Raw genomic sequence first — 13996 nt, forward strand, 5'->3', positions numbered from 1 at the left:
ATACCTGCCTTCCATCTGCTTAGAGATGAACACTACCTTCCAGCAATAGCAACTTACACTGACTGTTCTGTCTTAGATGTAACACAAATTAGAGATTCAAGTAGATCTCTGTCATGGGTGTATCTTACTGCTTCTCAATTATGGTACCTTACCGGTATAAATAAACCTTAATCCACCTGAGGAGGTAGAGAAATTGATTTAGTTTAAAACAAACAAGTATTTGACAATTAGCTAATCAAGAGAAAGGGAAAAATAAAGAAAAGAAACTTGGAAAACTCCACATGTGCTGCACCAAAACTTCCTGTTTTAATTTTAGACTTTTCCAAACCAAGATGGGATTTATTTTCTTTCTAAAGTGAACATTGTCGTGATGAAGTGAACTTCATTAATGAAATGACTTACTAATAAGCATAAATAAATTAGAACTAAAAAATAAATATCAATAAATAGAACACTGCAAAAACTTAAAATCCAGTCACCTGTATAAGAGCTGCAGTAGATACAGATGAAATCCTACGAACTCCTTTCTCCAATGTCTATCAGCACTTTTACTTTAAAAATCTGTATTGAGTCATGCCAGTTTATTCCCAATGTAGATAATAAGGATTAGAGGACAGCAGGGTAAGGTAGCCCTGATTCCATGAAGTCAGTAACAAAATTTGTATCCTTTCTAGCATTCTCTTCTCCTTTTCTTACTCTTTTTTGGCTTATGGGTCTCTTCTGTGTCACTTTTCTTTCTTGGAGGACTCAACTCATTTATTGTTCAGCCACAAGAACTTCTTCTGTCTTTCCTTGAACTCTTCCTACATCCCCATAAATTTAGATTTCTTTGCTCTCTGCATTGGGGAATTTTTAATTTTCATTCTAGGCCATTCTTGTGCTGCAAGAATTGATTCATGGTCACATACCTCAGGTAGCATTAAAAGAGTGGCCCAGAATTGGGCAGTAGTAATGCCTTGGTTGTTATACAAGTCAGGACCATTTTCTTCATGAGAAACACTGTGCTAAGGTCTCAGGAGTTAGTTATACAAAGGGTGCACGGTGGAAGGGGAACAGAAATTATGACTGAGCTAAAATCCATCAAGTATTATTGGTTCAATAACTCAAATTAGTCTCCTTGTGACAAGTAGAGTGGGAAACATAGGAAAAAGAAATGAAGAAATTGTCACGTATTTTAATCTGTCAAAACTGTATGTGCAGCAGTGCCCACTGATTGTGCAGGCAGCTTGTGCTTTGGCAGATGTGAAGGCATATCGGCAGAGTGCTGAGGAGGCTTGTTTTAGAGGCTGAATTCATGCTATGTAGCAGGCATGTGTTTAAGTGGCTGCCTCTTCAGCCTTGTACACATCTTGAATATAGTAGCTTAAGGTCAGCTGGAAGCCTGGGCTAGCATTTCCCTTTATGGATTCCTGAATTCCTATCTAGACTTGCAGCTATATACAGGTGGCTTGACTTCAAAAGGCACTGTGATATTATTTTTCTCTTTCTTTTCTTCTTCTCTATTCTCCCTGCTCCAGTTACTGGAGATTGTCTTTTTTTGTGCATTGTGGTCTTAAGTTAGAGCAGTCTTGCTTCAAAAATATGGACTGAGCCCACAAGACATTTTAGGGGCGATGGGTGTAAACTGGAGAGGGGCAGATTTAGGCTAGACGTAAGGAAGAATTTTGTCACCATGAGAGCGGTGAGGCACTGCCACAGGTTGCCCAGGGAAGCTGTGGATGCCCCATCCCTGGAGGTGTTCAAGGCCAGGTTGGATGGGGTCTTGGGCAGCCTGATCTGGTGGGAGGTGTCCCTGCCTGTGGCAGGGGGGTTGGAACTCGATGATCTTCAAGGTTCCTTCCAACCCAAACGCTTTTATGATTTTCCAGGTAGATAGAAAGAAAAATATTTTTGTCATTCATTCATCCATTTAGTTATACCGTTGATGGTGATGCCTTTGCTAACTGAATCAAATTTTAGCACAGTTCAGTTTGATCTTGGCTTTACTTATTTCACTGGGTCCACGTTTTGTTTTGGAATGGGTCCTCATTGAACTCAAGGCCAGTCTACCACTAAAACTTAATTAACTTTATAATGCTGACCAGATCATAGTGGAGACACATTCAGCATGAAACTTGAGGAACAACAGCAGTAAAAGACAGTCTGCTTAGAGCTTTATAGGAGCTGCGATTGGGTCCCTAACCCAGGCAGATCACAGTGATTTGCCAAGACTGAAGACTGCTTTTTTCTTCTAATACGTGCCAGGAAATGTCAAAGTTACGTGGGTTTTTACTCCAGCAGCTCATTAGACCGCACAAGGCATGGTGTCAGAAATGCAGTTAGCACATTTCAATTCTAGAGCCACCAGACTGTTTTCCTATTGACGTGGTGCACCAGGGCTGGAACTTAAAACTGGCTGATGTGCAGCCTGGTGTTCTGCATCTCTGCTGCTCAGTCACTCTGGCCACGATGCTAACTTACTGTCACATCCTCCCTGTAGCCCATTTACTGTATGTGCTGGCTCCTGCCAGGAGGTTTATCAAAATCTGCTTTTCTACTTGAGTAGAAAATTCCTGTTACCATTACTACTTTTCATTTTTAAGTGCTGACAGCCTCCATGAGACAAGTATCAAGAGTCCCCGTCCCAAAGAGCTTACAGACATAAGAAGATAAATGCGCTGTGAGGCCACTGCAGCAGAAAGAAGCACGTGGTTTCAAAGAAAATAAATTACATTGCAACAGGAAGGCAGGAGAGAGGTGGTTTTATAAATGAGTGCTTAGCTTCTCTAAAGTCTAAAACTAGAGTCATCTTATAATGGTGTGCATTCCCACTAATGGAGGATCCATTGTACATTGTATATTTAGTTTGGATTTTTTTGTCATTGCTCATCTTGATGGCCCTGATTCCAGGCACTCTGCCTTTGCTGTAGGAGTTGCAGAAAATGTATCAAATGGATTACCTAAATCCTGAGGTTCACTGGTCCACCGTTATTTTTCTAGCAGTCACCATGAGTGTGGCTGCACTATTGCAGCCCTCAGTTAGCCACACAACAGCGCTTAAAAATTTTGTGCAATGTTCTTTCTTTCTTTTCTAATTTTTGTGGGTCTTTGTACTTGGGCCATTCGTACTTGCCCATGGGTCATGTTTAGTCCACAATTCTTCTTCTAATACAGAATATAAAGCAAAAATTTCTTCTTATTATTTCATCAAAATCTTAGGCTTTACTGGAATGATAATGCCTTAAGTATTTTTATTTGAGACTTGGAGTACTACTTTCCAGTCCGAGATTTGCCTATTGAAATGTTTTTGTTGTAAGGAAGAAAGAGCAACATTAAGAATAAGAAGCTTTAGATAAACTGAAAGAAGACAGACTTGTTGGGCCCAAGGGAGTTAGCTGAACTTTTCTTTCTTCCTTTATTTACCTGGCAAAGCAGTGAATTACATGTAACGGTTATGATGTGAAATAAATCATCTGCACTTTTGGGAGGGAATTATGAACAGTATCTTCTGGAGATCCCTGCATGTTCCCTCTGCCCACGTTAAGCTGAAAACAAAAGCTTTTCTTTGCAGTTCTCTAGGTTCCCAAGTCATATATCATCTCCTCTAACAAGTGCAGGCAAAAGCATACTTAATATGCACATATGGACTTAACACATGTAACTTACTATGAAATAAAGGTCTTTAACATTTAGAGGTATGTTGTAATCTTGTTAGGCTTGGATAGCTCTTATTATTAATGGGAATAAAAGGCAGGTGTCTCTATGAATACAAACAAAGTACTTCATAATTGTTTTGAATAAGCCCAAGTTAGCCAAGGGAAAGACAGTGCTGTGTGAGTCCTGTGTTCTCTGGTATCTTATGCCATCATGGCACTCTGCTTGAAAAAAATACTTGAAAGAACATCTCCGCATGTGTGTGCGCTAGAGGACATATGGTTCATTTCAACCTTAAATTTGAATTTCCTTAGTATTGCAGGTTTAACTTATTCCCTTAGTGATAGCTTAACAAGCTTTTCTTTACTGGTTCTGTTATGTTTTATTTCAGTTATCTTAAAGTGAAATTAAAAATATAAAGTTTATTAGAGGAACGGAAGAAGGAAATATTGCACAGGCATGCACACAGACTTATGGAAGAGCGTGCAATACTTATTTCCATCACACTGTAATATAACAATGTCCATGTCAATAAGTAAGACATTGTGGTTTTTTCAGTTGAGATGTATTATCTCATCTAAAGTATATTAGACAGTCTGCAATGTTATGTTCTGCTCCATCTGGTCAGTCATTTAGGTTCAATAGCAAGTATCAATGGAATTGTTTCTTATCAAGTGTTTCAGTGTGGTTAAAATCCTGATTTGGTAAAATGGTCTGAAAAAGTAATTACTGTGCATATGCAGCGTTTTCTGGTTTTGAAGTTTATGGCGTCCAACCATACTGCAAGTAAGTAGAATTAGAATGGGGAAAACGGAAGAAATGCAGATTTCTGTTGCTTGCATTCTGCAGTCCCTAGTTCACAGAAGCCCTGACCAACTCAGGATGGTTGTGGCTCTTGACTGGGACGCAGCAGAGACAGAGCTCAAAAAGCAGCAGTTGTCTGTAAAGTTACCTCTCTTCCCTAAACTTTTGGCCCCCCATGAGCACACTTGTCCTTTTAGCCGTGCTAGTTTCTCCAGACTGCATTGCTATGGCAGAAAACAAGGGAAGCTTTGGGGCCAAGTGCTTTGGAAGGCATAACATTTAAAAATGGAGGTGTTGGTCCCAGCAAGGTTATAGAGGACTACCTCTACAAAGTCACCTTTGTTTCTTATATAATCAAAAGAGGCAGTAGCTTCAAGCATCCAAGTGAGATACTTAACTGATCCAATTGATTAAGGAGAGCATATACATACTTTGGCGGAGCAACCAGGGATTCTACTGGGCTGACCAGGGAGCTATAAAGGACCCAGTGGTTCTAGTGGTCAATCCTTGTGAATATCTTAGTGGGTAGGACTTTGTGTAGGAGTGTTTGATTCTTGGATCTCTGTTTTCTGGAGCATTAAACTCACGTTCCTTTCTTAGGAGCTTAGATTAATGGGATCTGATTCTCTGAGCCTTTTCAGGCCAGGAAAAGAGTGAAAATAGTTGACTAAGTGTGCTAGTGAGAAAGAGTTTCTGTTGAGAGGCAAGTCTATTATTTTCAGCTTCCTGCTGCAGGAATTGTTTATCTGTTTTGCATTAAACAGTTCCTCTCCTGGGAACGGGGAGTCAAGATTTTGGGCCCTATAACTAAGAGTTTTGATGGTCCCTTTATCTCAAGTGACTGCTCAAGCAAGTAAAGAAGAGGCATCAGGATAATTTCTACCTGTGTTTTGGTCTGATCTCAGTCCTCTTGTCTGTGGTCCAAGAATGACTAGTGCTGTATGCCTCTATGGGGGCTCATGGAAAAGATGCATTTCATGCTATATCTGAATTGTAACTCTGTAAGGGATCTGTGTCTTTAGGCTAGGATGTTTCTGAGCAGATATGCAAGTCTATATTTAGGTCCCTAGAGCCTTTTGCTTTGCACAGTTGAGGTACCATTAGCCTTTAGGCACCTCCAGGTTACGATAGTCACGAATTCTCAGCAGTCAGTATAGCTCCTTTGGCATTTGGCACCTAAATTCTGCAGAAGTCTCAGGTGCCAGAGCTGATGGTTTAAACTGACATTGCTTCACTGACTGACAGATTTACGCCAGCTGAGAATGAAGTGGTGGTTCGATTTAAGGGACAAATGTGCGGGTGGGTAATGGATGAGCAGTGGGTCTGGTGGTGCTAGGGTTCTTCAGGCCAGAGGCAATCTGAGACAGGAAGGCTGAGCACCCAAGCCATATGTAGCTGGTGATTCTTTGCCCTGATTACCTTAAGGTCAGTGTTTTGAAGATCTCTTTTTCCCTTTTACTTCGTTTGCAGCTCACTAAATGGCTCTATCCTCAGTAAAGTGTGCAACAAAAAATTTGTAATGACTCTCACACGGTTTTCTAGTCCTGTTGTCATTCTGCTGAGCATTTCCACTCAGGAAGGAGAGATGTGACCATGACTCGATTGTTTTAAAAGTATCTTTTATACTTTGCTCCAAGCATTGAAGGAACATGCAAATGACACCCTAGCCTGTGAAAATCAGAGAATTCAGTTAGGTTCTTTTCCCCTAAGAATCGAAAAGGTACATTTCTGCAATTATAGTGTCGCTTTATACTACTCCACAACTAAGATGGGTTTTGCCCAGTATTGTATAGATGACAAGAAAAAGGTAGCTTCTTACTTGGAAAAGTTTATAGTCCTGGAGGGGAAATGGTAGAAAGGGTGGAAGGGAAGAATGTGCAGTAGAATACGAAGAAAGTTGTCTGTCAGTGCGTAGCAGTAAGGTGGCAGCAACCAGTGAAACCTTTTAGGAGTGCCCAACATTACAAATATAGTGTCTTTCAAATATTGTAGATGACTTCCAAGACAGGACTACTTCACTTAATTAGCAGGAAGCAGTAGGTCTTCCACAAGACACTATTACTATAATTATGCATCCTCAGCTCATCCATGTGTGTATTTGCATGCGTATATGTAGAGGTTAATCTCTATTACATTTTGTTAAAAATACGTCTTCCCTGCTGCTGTTTCTCAACAGGAAGAACGTCGTGTGATATATCTGGAGAAAATCAGACCTGACACAACCCGAACAGAACTGAGGGACCGGTTTGAAGTTTTTGGTGAAATTGAGGAGTGCACAATAAATTTGCGGGATGATGGGTAAGAACTTTAGAGATTACTTCTTGTTTGGGAGCTGCCATATGTAAAAAATTATGGAAGTAAGATTACTGGTATGAGTTACCAGTGTAAATGCAGTGACAGATGACATGCTGAGTTCAAAATGTTATTTGTTTTCTTTCATCCTTATATATTAATCTTGCTAGTTGAGATTCCCTGTCCCAGAAATAAGTATTTAGCTGTATGACAGGACAATCATGCTGATAAATGGATGCAGTACTTCTAGCATTTCCGCTGCTGGATCTTCTGCTTTCAGGAAAGGGTTACACTAATGTGCATTAACTCTTTTTAGCTTTTGTTCACAACTGTATTTTTCAATTGCAGAGACAGCTATGGTTTCATCACCTACCGCTATACTTGTGACGCCTTTGCTGCTCTTGAAAATGGATACACTTTACGCAGGTCAAATGAACCTGACTTTGAGCTGTACTTTTGTGGACGCAAGCAATTTTGCAAGTCTAACTATGCAGACCTAGGTACGTATTTTGCTCTGTGTGAATTAAGATACATAACTGGAACCTCATAACTCAGGAGAATTTAGGGTTTGCCTCTTTTTTGTTTGCTGTTTAAATTATTTAAATGATTGGGAGAGGTTAAAGGAAGTTGGTTTCACTTACTGCAAGAAGTGTAAAAGCTCTGATAATCTGAGCTGGCTTCATTAACGTATTTCAGACAGCAAAAATTCTTCTAAAGCCCATTTTCATCATTACCAAAAAGAAGTGCCCGATATTCAATTATATATTTCTGTATTGAAATAATAGCACCACAGAAAGGTCCTGCATGCCTTACCGTTGATTGCTATGCTGTGACTGCTAGGTTTTAATCCCTGATTTATTTATATGATTTATTTATTTCAACAGAGAACAAAGTAGATGTCTCACCCCCCAAAATTCATTATGATTCTTAATTTGCCATGAGTTTTGCTGTAGATGTGTAAAACTTGCCAAAGAAACTCCCTAAATGTAATTCATAGTTTCTCAGGTGTGAAAGTTAGAACCGCTTGTGGTCAAATCTTAGTATAGCAAGGGCCACAGATCTCAACCGGTAGTTATAGAATCATAATCATAGAATCATTAAGGAAAAAGACCTCTAAGATAATCAGCTCCAACTGTCAGGCAGACTATGCTTACTAAACCATGTCCCAAAGTGCCATGTCTGTACACTTTTTTAACATGTCCAGGGATGGTGACTCCACCGCTCCCCTGGGCAGCCTGTTCCAATCCTTGACCACTCTTTCAGTAAGGAAGTTTCACCTAATATCTTATCCTAACCTCCTCTGGTGCAATTTGAGCCCATTTCCTTTTGTCCTATCACTAGTTACTAGGAAGAAGAGGCCAGCACCCACCTCACTACAACTTCCTTTCAGTTGTAGAAGGCAATATGGTCTCATCCTTGGCCTTCTCTTCTCCAGATTAAACAGTCCCAGTTCTCTGTGCTGCTCCTCATAAGATGTGTGCTCCAGAACGATGTGGCTTGGTTCCCACATTGTGCATAACCATCCGTGTATGCAAGTGTCTCCTTGTAGGGGCTTCCAGTCATCATGTAAGAGGCTTCGGCCTATGGTGACCATAGCAAATCACTTGGCATTAGCTGGACCGCTGATGTGGGGCAGAACGCATACCAGTATCCAGACCCCAGAATGCTGTGATAACTCCAGTACCAAGCGTGCATACTGCCTGCAATAGCACAGCTGGGTCTGTCCTAGTCCTGGGCAAAAATGTATGGGTTTGTCTTATGCTTTGGGTCAGCATGTGATGCTTCCCCTTAGAATCATAGAATTATAGAATTGTTTGGTTGGAAAAGATCTTTGAGATCATCAAGTCCATCTGTATCTGTCCACTACTTGCAAGGATGTTTGGAGATGTTCAAACTCCTACAGCAGGAATGCTGCTATTACGTATATGCATAAAAAGCATGCAGACTGCCAAAACATTGTCTGTAATGTTATAATGTATTATAGACTCACCTCTTATTTAATTACCTTTTAAGATGTAAAGTATTCACTAAATGTTAAACCTTTACCGATACCTGTATAATAGACTAGAGGTATGTGAGATATTCTTTTCTGAATAAAACAGAAAGGGGCATTTTGCCATTCAATATATGTTAATCAGATATTGTGGGTTTTAATGAATAAATGGCCACAGCCATTAAAATATCTCGTAACCCTCTAACAGAGGACTAATGAAATCTTGTATATGCTGCCCTCAGCTTTGTACAATGCAGGAAGTGAGTGCAGATATATTTTTTTCTAACCAATTGATGTACTCTCAAAATAAATGATAAAGATGATACACATTGTTCACTCTGAATATGCTATAATTCACTTTGGTGGCTAAACAGAGAATGTAAAGCTAAGAAAAGGCAATTGACTGCTGAAGAGCTATAGACCTGATGTTGAAAATATAAAAGGTAGCAAGGCATTTGTCGAAATGTAGGCTGATAAAAACAGTAAAACCAGATTGAAATCTTGACTTGATTTGACTTATTTTCAGCAGAGGAAGCCAGGGTTGTCTCTGTTATCTCAGAAAATCTGGGGTTTAAAATAAGTTGTCTGAAGGAAACCCTCTTGAACATTCTTCATCACTGGGAGTATTCCCTGGCAGGTCTCTTCATACTGAGTGGGATTCCCTGAGTATCTATGAACAGACTATTTTCACTTTGTCCTGCTGACAGCATGAGCTTCTCTACTTCAGACTGCTTTCCCTGTGTTTTGCAGAGTATCTAATAGAGCTACATGAGGAAATGGCAGGGTGAACTTTAAAATTCATGAGCTAGTACAAGGACAGAGAGAATTAATCAGCCTTGGGTTGAGTACAGAAGAAAGAAAACACTTGAAAATAGTAGTCAGAAGTTTAACAACTCTCCTCTGTGAGCAGATATTGTCTTAACAGAACTTATAATGAACATTTAATGCACAGTGTGTCTTATAGCAGTAGATGGGAGTTCTGATTAGTTCAACACAAGGATCAGCAAGAAAAGGGCACTCTCATAGAGGAGCTGTGACACAAGAATTGAGGAGAGTCAGTGTTGAGCAGGGATGACTCGAAAAGGAACTTTGGTGCTTGCAACCATGTCAATAATTGCCATAGAGGAGCATAGAGGCCACAAATGTACAGTCGCTCCTCTGCACTAGGAGCAGACTAATGTCTATGTCTGAACAACTAGCAAAGTTGAAGTAGGTGTTGCAGGTCACAGGAGCTGCACCGTTACTGCTGCTGTGATTTATCAAGTACGCTGCAAGAAGCTGAGGAACCCACCTGAGATTGCTTGTGTGGTGGTGCAGGGGTCCCGCCATGAATTGCTCACACTTTGAATGAGCAAACCCCAAAAAAATCAGATTGGAAGCACAGAAAGATTCAGGGAGGTATAGCAACTTGCATGAGACCCTAAGGCAGGGTGAACAGAAGCTGCAGTGTCCACTGTGCACACTACTCACAGGCTGTCCTGCCTTTTTGCTGGACCAAACCCTGTTGCCTTTCTCAGGAGAAGCTTGAATATTGTGTGTTGCAAAACCGCAGCTGCAAAGCAATGGTGGAGTTTTGGGTAAAGCATCTATCTGTCTGGACCACTTTGAGATCTATACATAGCCATATGTCTGTGCTCAAGTCCATGGAGAAACAGGTCTGAGTTTACCTGCTCTGTTAAGTGCATGGTATTTATGGTATACCCACCACCACCACCACCCTCCATACCCTGATGATGTGTATCACTTTTGTTTAGTCTGCTTCTTACCAGAAAGCTCTGTCCATGCTTAAAGCTTCTCTGATGGACATTTCTGGTCTTCTATCATACCATTCCTTTAAGGCTATGGTCGCAGGTGGATAGTTTCTGCAGTGCTTTTGGGGTTTTTTTTCTGTTGTAGAGAGAAAATATTGAAGTACTCGCTAGCTGTTCTTGCCTCTGAACTGAATTTGCTTCTCTTTGGGTTTCAGATTCAAACTCAGATGATTTTGATCCTGCTTCCACTAAAAGCAAGTATGACTCCATGGATTTTGATAGTTTACTTAAAGAGGCACAGTGGAGCCTGCGTAGGTAACATGCATCACATCTGAGGAAAACGGAGGGATGGCGAATACCTCACGGACATCATGTCCTTCAATAATGGACAATTAAAAAGTCATACTTAGGAAGTTATCCTACTTTACACTCTCTGTTCAAAACCATGGTTTACATGAACACAGCTGCTTGACGAGTGGAGAGGCAGGGTGGCTGTCCAGTAAGCACACGTATGTCCATGGGTGTCAGCTTTGCTTTCACGGGTGATCAGTGGTGGGGGAGCTGAGCATTCCTCGCAAGTTCGATGCAAACCACGAGACATGGCAGCAGTTCCACAGAGATACACGTACAATGATGAACTGCAAAATCTGTACATATTGCATTTTAACAAAAAAAAAAAAAAGAACAAAAACAAACAAAAAAACCCCAAATTTGAGAACTACAGCTGCTGATGTCTGGGAATCAGACACTGCATTGGTTTTTTTTTAATGAAGCTTCTCACAACACAGTGATAATACGACAATCCAGAAGAAACCACAGGTCCCAGAAGCCTACAATCTGTTTTAGGTTTGGTTTTGGGAGTTAGTTTGCGTTTTTTGGTTTTTTTTTAGTCCTTGCAGAAGAGAAAATGAAAGGCTCAAGCTTCCCTAACATTTTGAAGTTTCATCTTTTAATTCTGGCACCCATGTAAATGTCTACAACGTTGATCTTCCACAGCAGAATTTTCAAAGCCTTGTTAATGGTCAAATGTGCAGCTTGTTCAGCGATTTATTCTAATGAGCGGACGTGGTGTTACATTATTAATGAGAGTTGGTTATAACTATCTGGGTGTGTGCACAGATAGTTTATTATTTGCTACATTCTCTAAAGTAGTTGAGTATTTACATATGTTAAATGGAGTATTTTTATTTATGTACATACTGTATGACGTTCTTTTTTGTTACAGCTATGCACTGTAAATGCAGCCTTCTTTACAGAATCTGCTGAATTTTTCTTAATCAAGAATACTCAAATGTAATTATATGAGGTGAAACAATTATTGTACACTAACAAATGTAGAAAGCTGAACTTACGCTTATATATATTTGATTGTAAAAAAAAGGGAAAAACGTGTGGGTGAGGGTGTGCGTGTGTATGTGTGTGCACGTGTGTCTGGGTGCAAAAACGCTTTACACACATTCATCCCTTCTTTGGTGAGCTTATATAAGAATTTTGTCAAGAACTATCCTAGCCCAAAAGGTACTCTGCAGTATTTTTCCACATTTTTGTCATTGCTTGATTTTCTTTTGCAGTTTTATACACTGAATTTGTTAAGGGAATGAAATTTTCTCATCTAAATTTTTCTAGGAGATACCATAATTTTATGTAAAGTCTCTCAAATGAGTAATCATTAAGAAATGTTTTTATTTTATGTATCAACAGTAATTTTGGAACTAGAGGTCAAAAATCTTTTTAAAATGCTATTTTGTTTTAATTTTTGTGATTTTAATTTGATAAAAATATGCCGAGGTACTAAGTAAAGTATGGTTTTTACAGTAATTCTGTGTCTAAACACTGTTCTTGAAGCCAGTAATCTTTTCATTGGCGGAGTTTAATGATGGTATTTATCTATATTTTTTACAGTTATGCATCCTGTATAAATACTGATCCTTCATTCCTTTGTTTACTAAAGAGACATATTTATCAGTTACAATTATCCTATTTATTATAAATTATGTGATGACTAAAATAATAAAAAGGCCAGTGGAAATTTTATACCTAGGATGCATGGCGGTTGTCCGTTTGGAGTGCGTGCTTCGTTTGGAAATTCAGCTTTTACAGAAGCAGTGGGTTGGGTTTTTTTTCTTATTTTTTACTATGCACTAGCATGGCCTCAGATGTGCCCATGACATTGTTGCTGATGACATTGCTTCTGCTAAATTAAATAGAAACTTCAGGAAAGAAAAAAAAAAAACCACAAGAGTAAACTACTGCTATTCTGAGCATCAGAATTTCATCTGAACTAGCCTGAATCAGCAAAGTTTGGAATTTGCTTGCGAATGTATAGATTTGGTATTCTATTACTGTTTGGCATTCATGACTCCTCTTAAAGGTATGGCACACCTAACTATTTAATCTCCTTTCCCACTTCCAATCTTAGAAGACTGATTCCACCCCCATGCCAGTGCAGTTGATTTTGATGGCTGCATTCGTTTTATCACCAGCATATTGTGTTCTGAGAGATTCCACTGTCTGTCCTGTCGGATGCTTGCTTGATTTTTTGGCTTCTTATTTCTCAGTAGATAGATAGCAATAAAAAAAAAAAAAAGAAGAACTTTTTAGGAGGTTACCACTGTAACATTCTTTAATCTGTCGAATTCTTGTTGTGGCTCTGTAGGTTAAAAATGCAGGTATTTTAACTTTGTGTGAATGCCAAACTAAAAGTTTACAGTTTTCCTTTCTGGATTTTAAGTATCTTCTGTTGTAAAGAAAAATATTAAAAGCAATAAATTATTTTTAAGAAATCAATATTTAGTATATCATATTATGTGTTCAAGGACCAGATGCATTACCTATTTTGCCTTTAAATTTCTGTTACTACATTTTAAATACATTCTCTTCTGCCCTGTGTTGCTGACATGAATAAATTGGTTTGGGTTTGGGGGAGGGATTCTTTATTTTTTTCACCAAGCAGGCATAATGACATGAGTAGATTTTTTTTTTTTTTTTTTTTTATTTCACTGGCCTGGCAAAGATTCTCATCTTGAAGATGGCTTTCCTCTGTGGATTTACAAATTACATATGAAATTAATAGATCTAAGACTGTTGAATAAAGCTATTTGTATCCTTTGTAGACACTGTAGTAGGTAACCCATCCAACTTTAAACTTGGTGTTTCCTTTTCTTTTTTTCTCCCCCAAGAACATTTCAAATTAGCACATGTACCACATTGTCACCAGAGGCAAATTGCAGCGTAGCTCTGTGTATCTTTTAGATGAAGATTGTACTGTTGTTTTCATGCTGTGGTAAGTACCACATCTGCAATACAGGTAACAGAACTTGTACTTAGAAACTATGGTGTTTCCTAGAGCTGTAAGAAAGTAATTCCTACAGAATGTAAAATGATCCAAATCCAAACAGAGGGAGCCTAAGATAGAAGAAAAATATCTATATGGAACACCTCTGAAAAGCAGTTGGGGTGCCAGCACCAGGAGCAGCACTGAGAAGAAAGTGTGCCTCTGGGATAAAATACCTGGGTCAGTTGA

At 39.3% G+C, this 13996-nt stretch overlaps 1 protein-coding gene across 4 annotated transcripts in view; it reads left to right on the forward strand.

Annotated features, from left to right (window-relative positions):
- The window catches only part of PPARGC1A (PPARG coactivator 1 alpha), a 365245-nt gene extending 351985 nt beyond the window's left edge, over positions 1-13260 (forward strand). For all 4 annotated transcript variants that reach the window (XM_069856202.1, XM_069856203.1, XM_069856204.1 and 1 more), the window contains 3 exons: positions 6614-6735; positions 7078-7229; positions 10689-13260. In XM_069856202.1, the coding sequence (XP_069712303.1) occupies positions 6614-6735; positions 7078-7229; positions 10689-10792 (378 nt within the window). In that variant the 3' untranslated portion in view covers positions 10793-13260. The remainder of the gene's footprint in view (positions 1-6613; positions 6736-7077; positions 7230-10688) is intronic.
- The last annotated feature ends 736 nt before the right edge of the window (positions 13261-13996 follow it).

Source organism: Phaenicophaeus curvirostris, chromosome 4 (assembly GCF_032191515.1).
Source record: "Phaenicophaeus curvirostris isolate KB17595 chromosome 4, BPBGC_Pcur_1.0, whole genome shotgun sequence".
NCBI classification, from domain to species: Eukaryota; Metazoa; Chordata; class Aves; order Cuculiformes; family Cuculidae; genus Phaenicophaeus; species Phaenicophaeus curvirostris.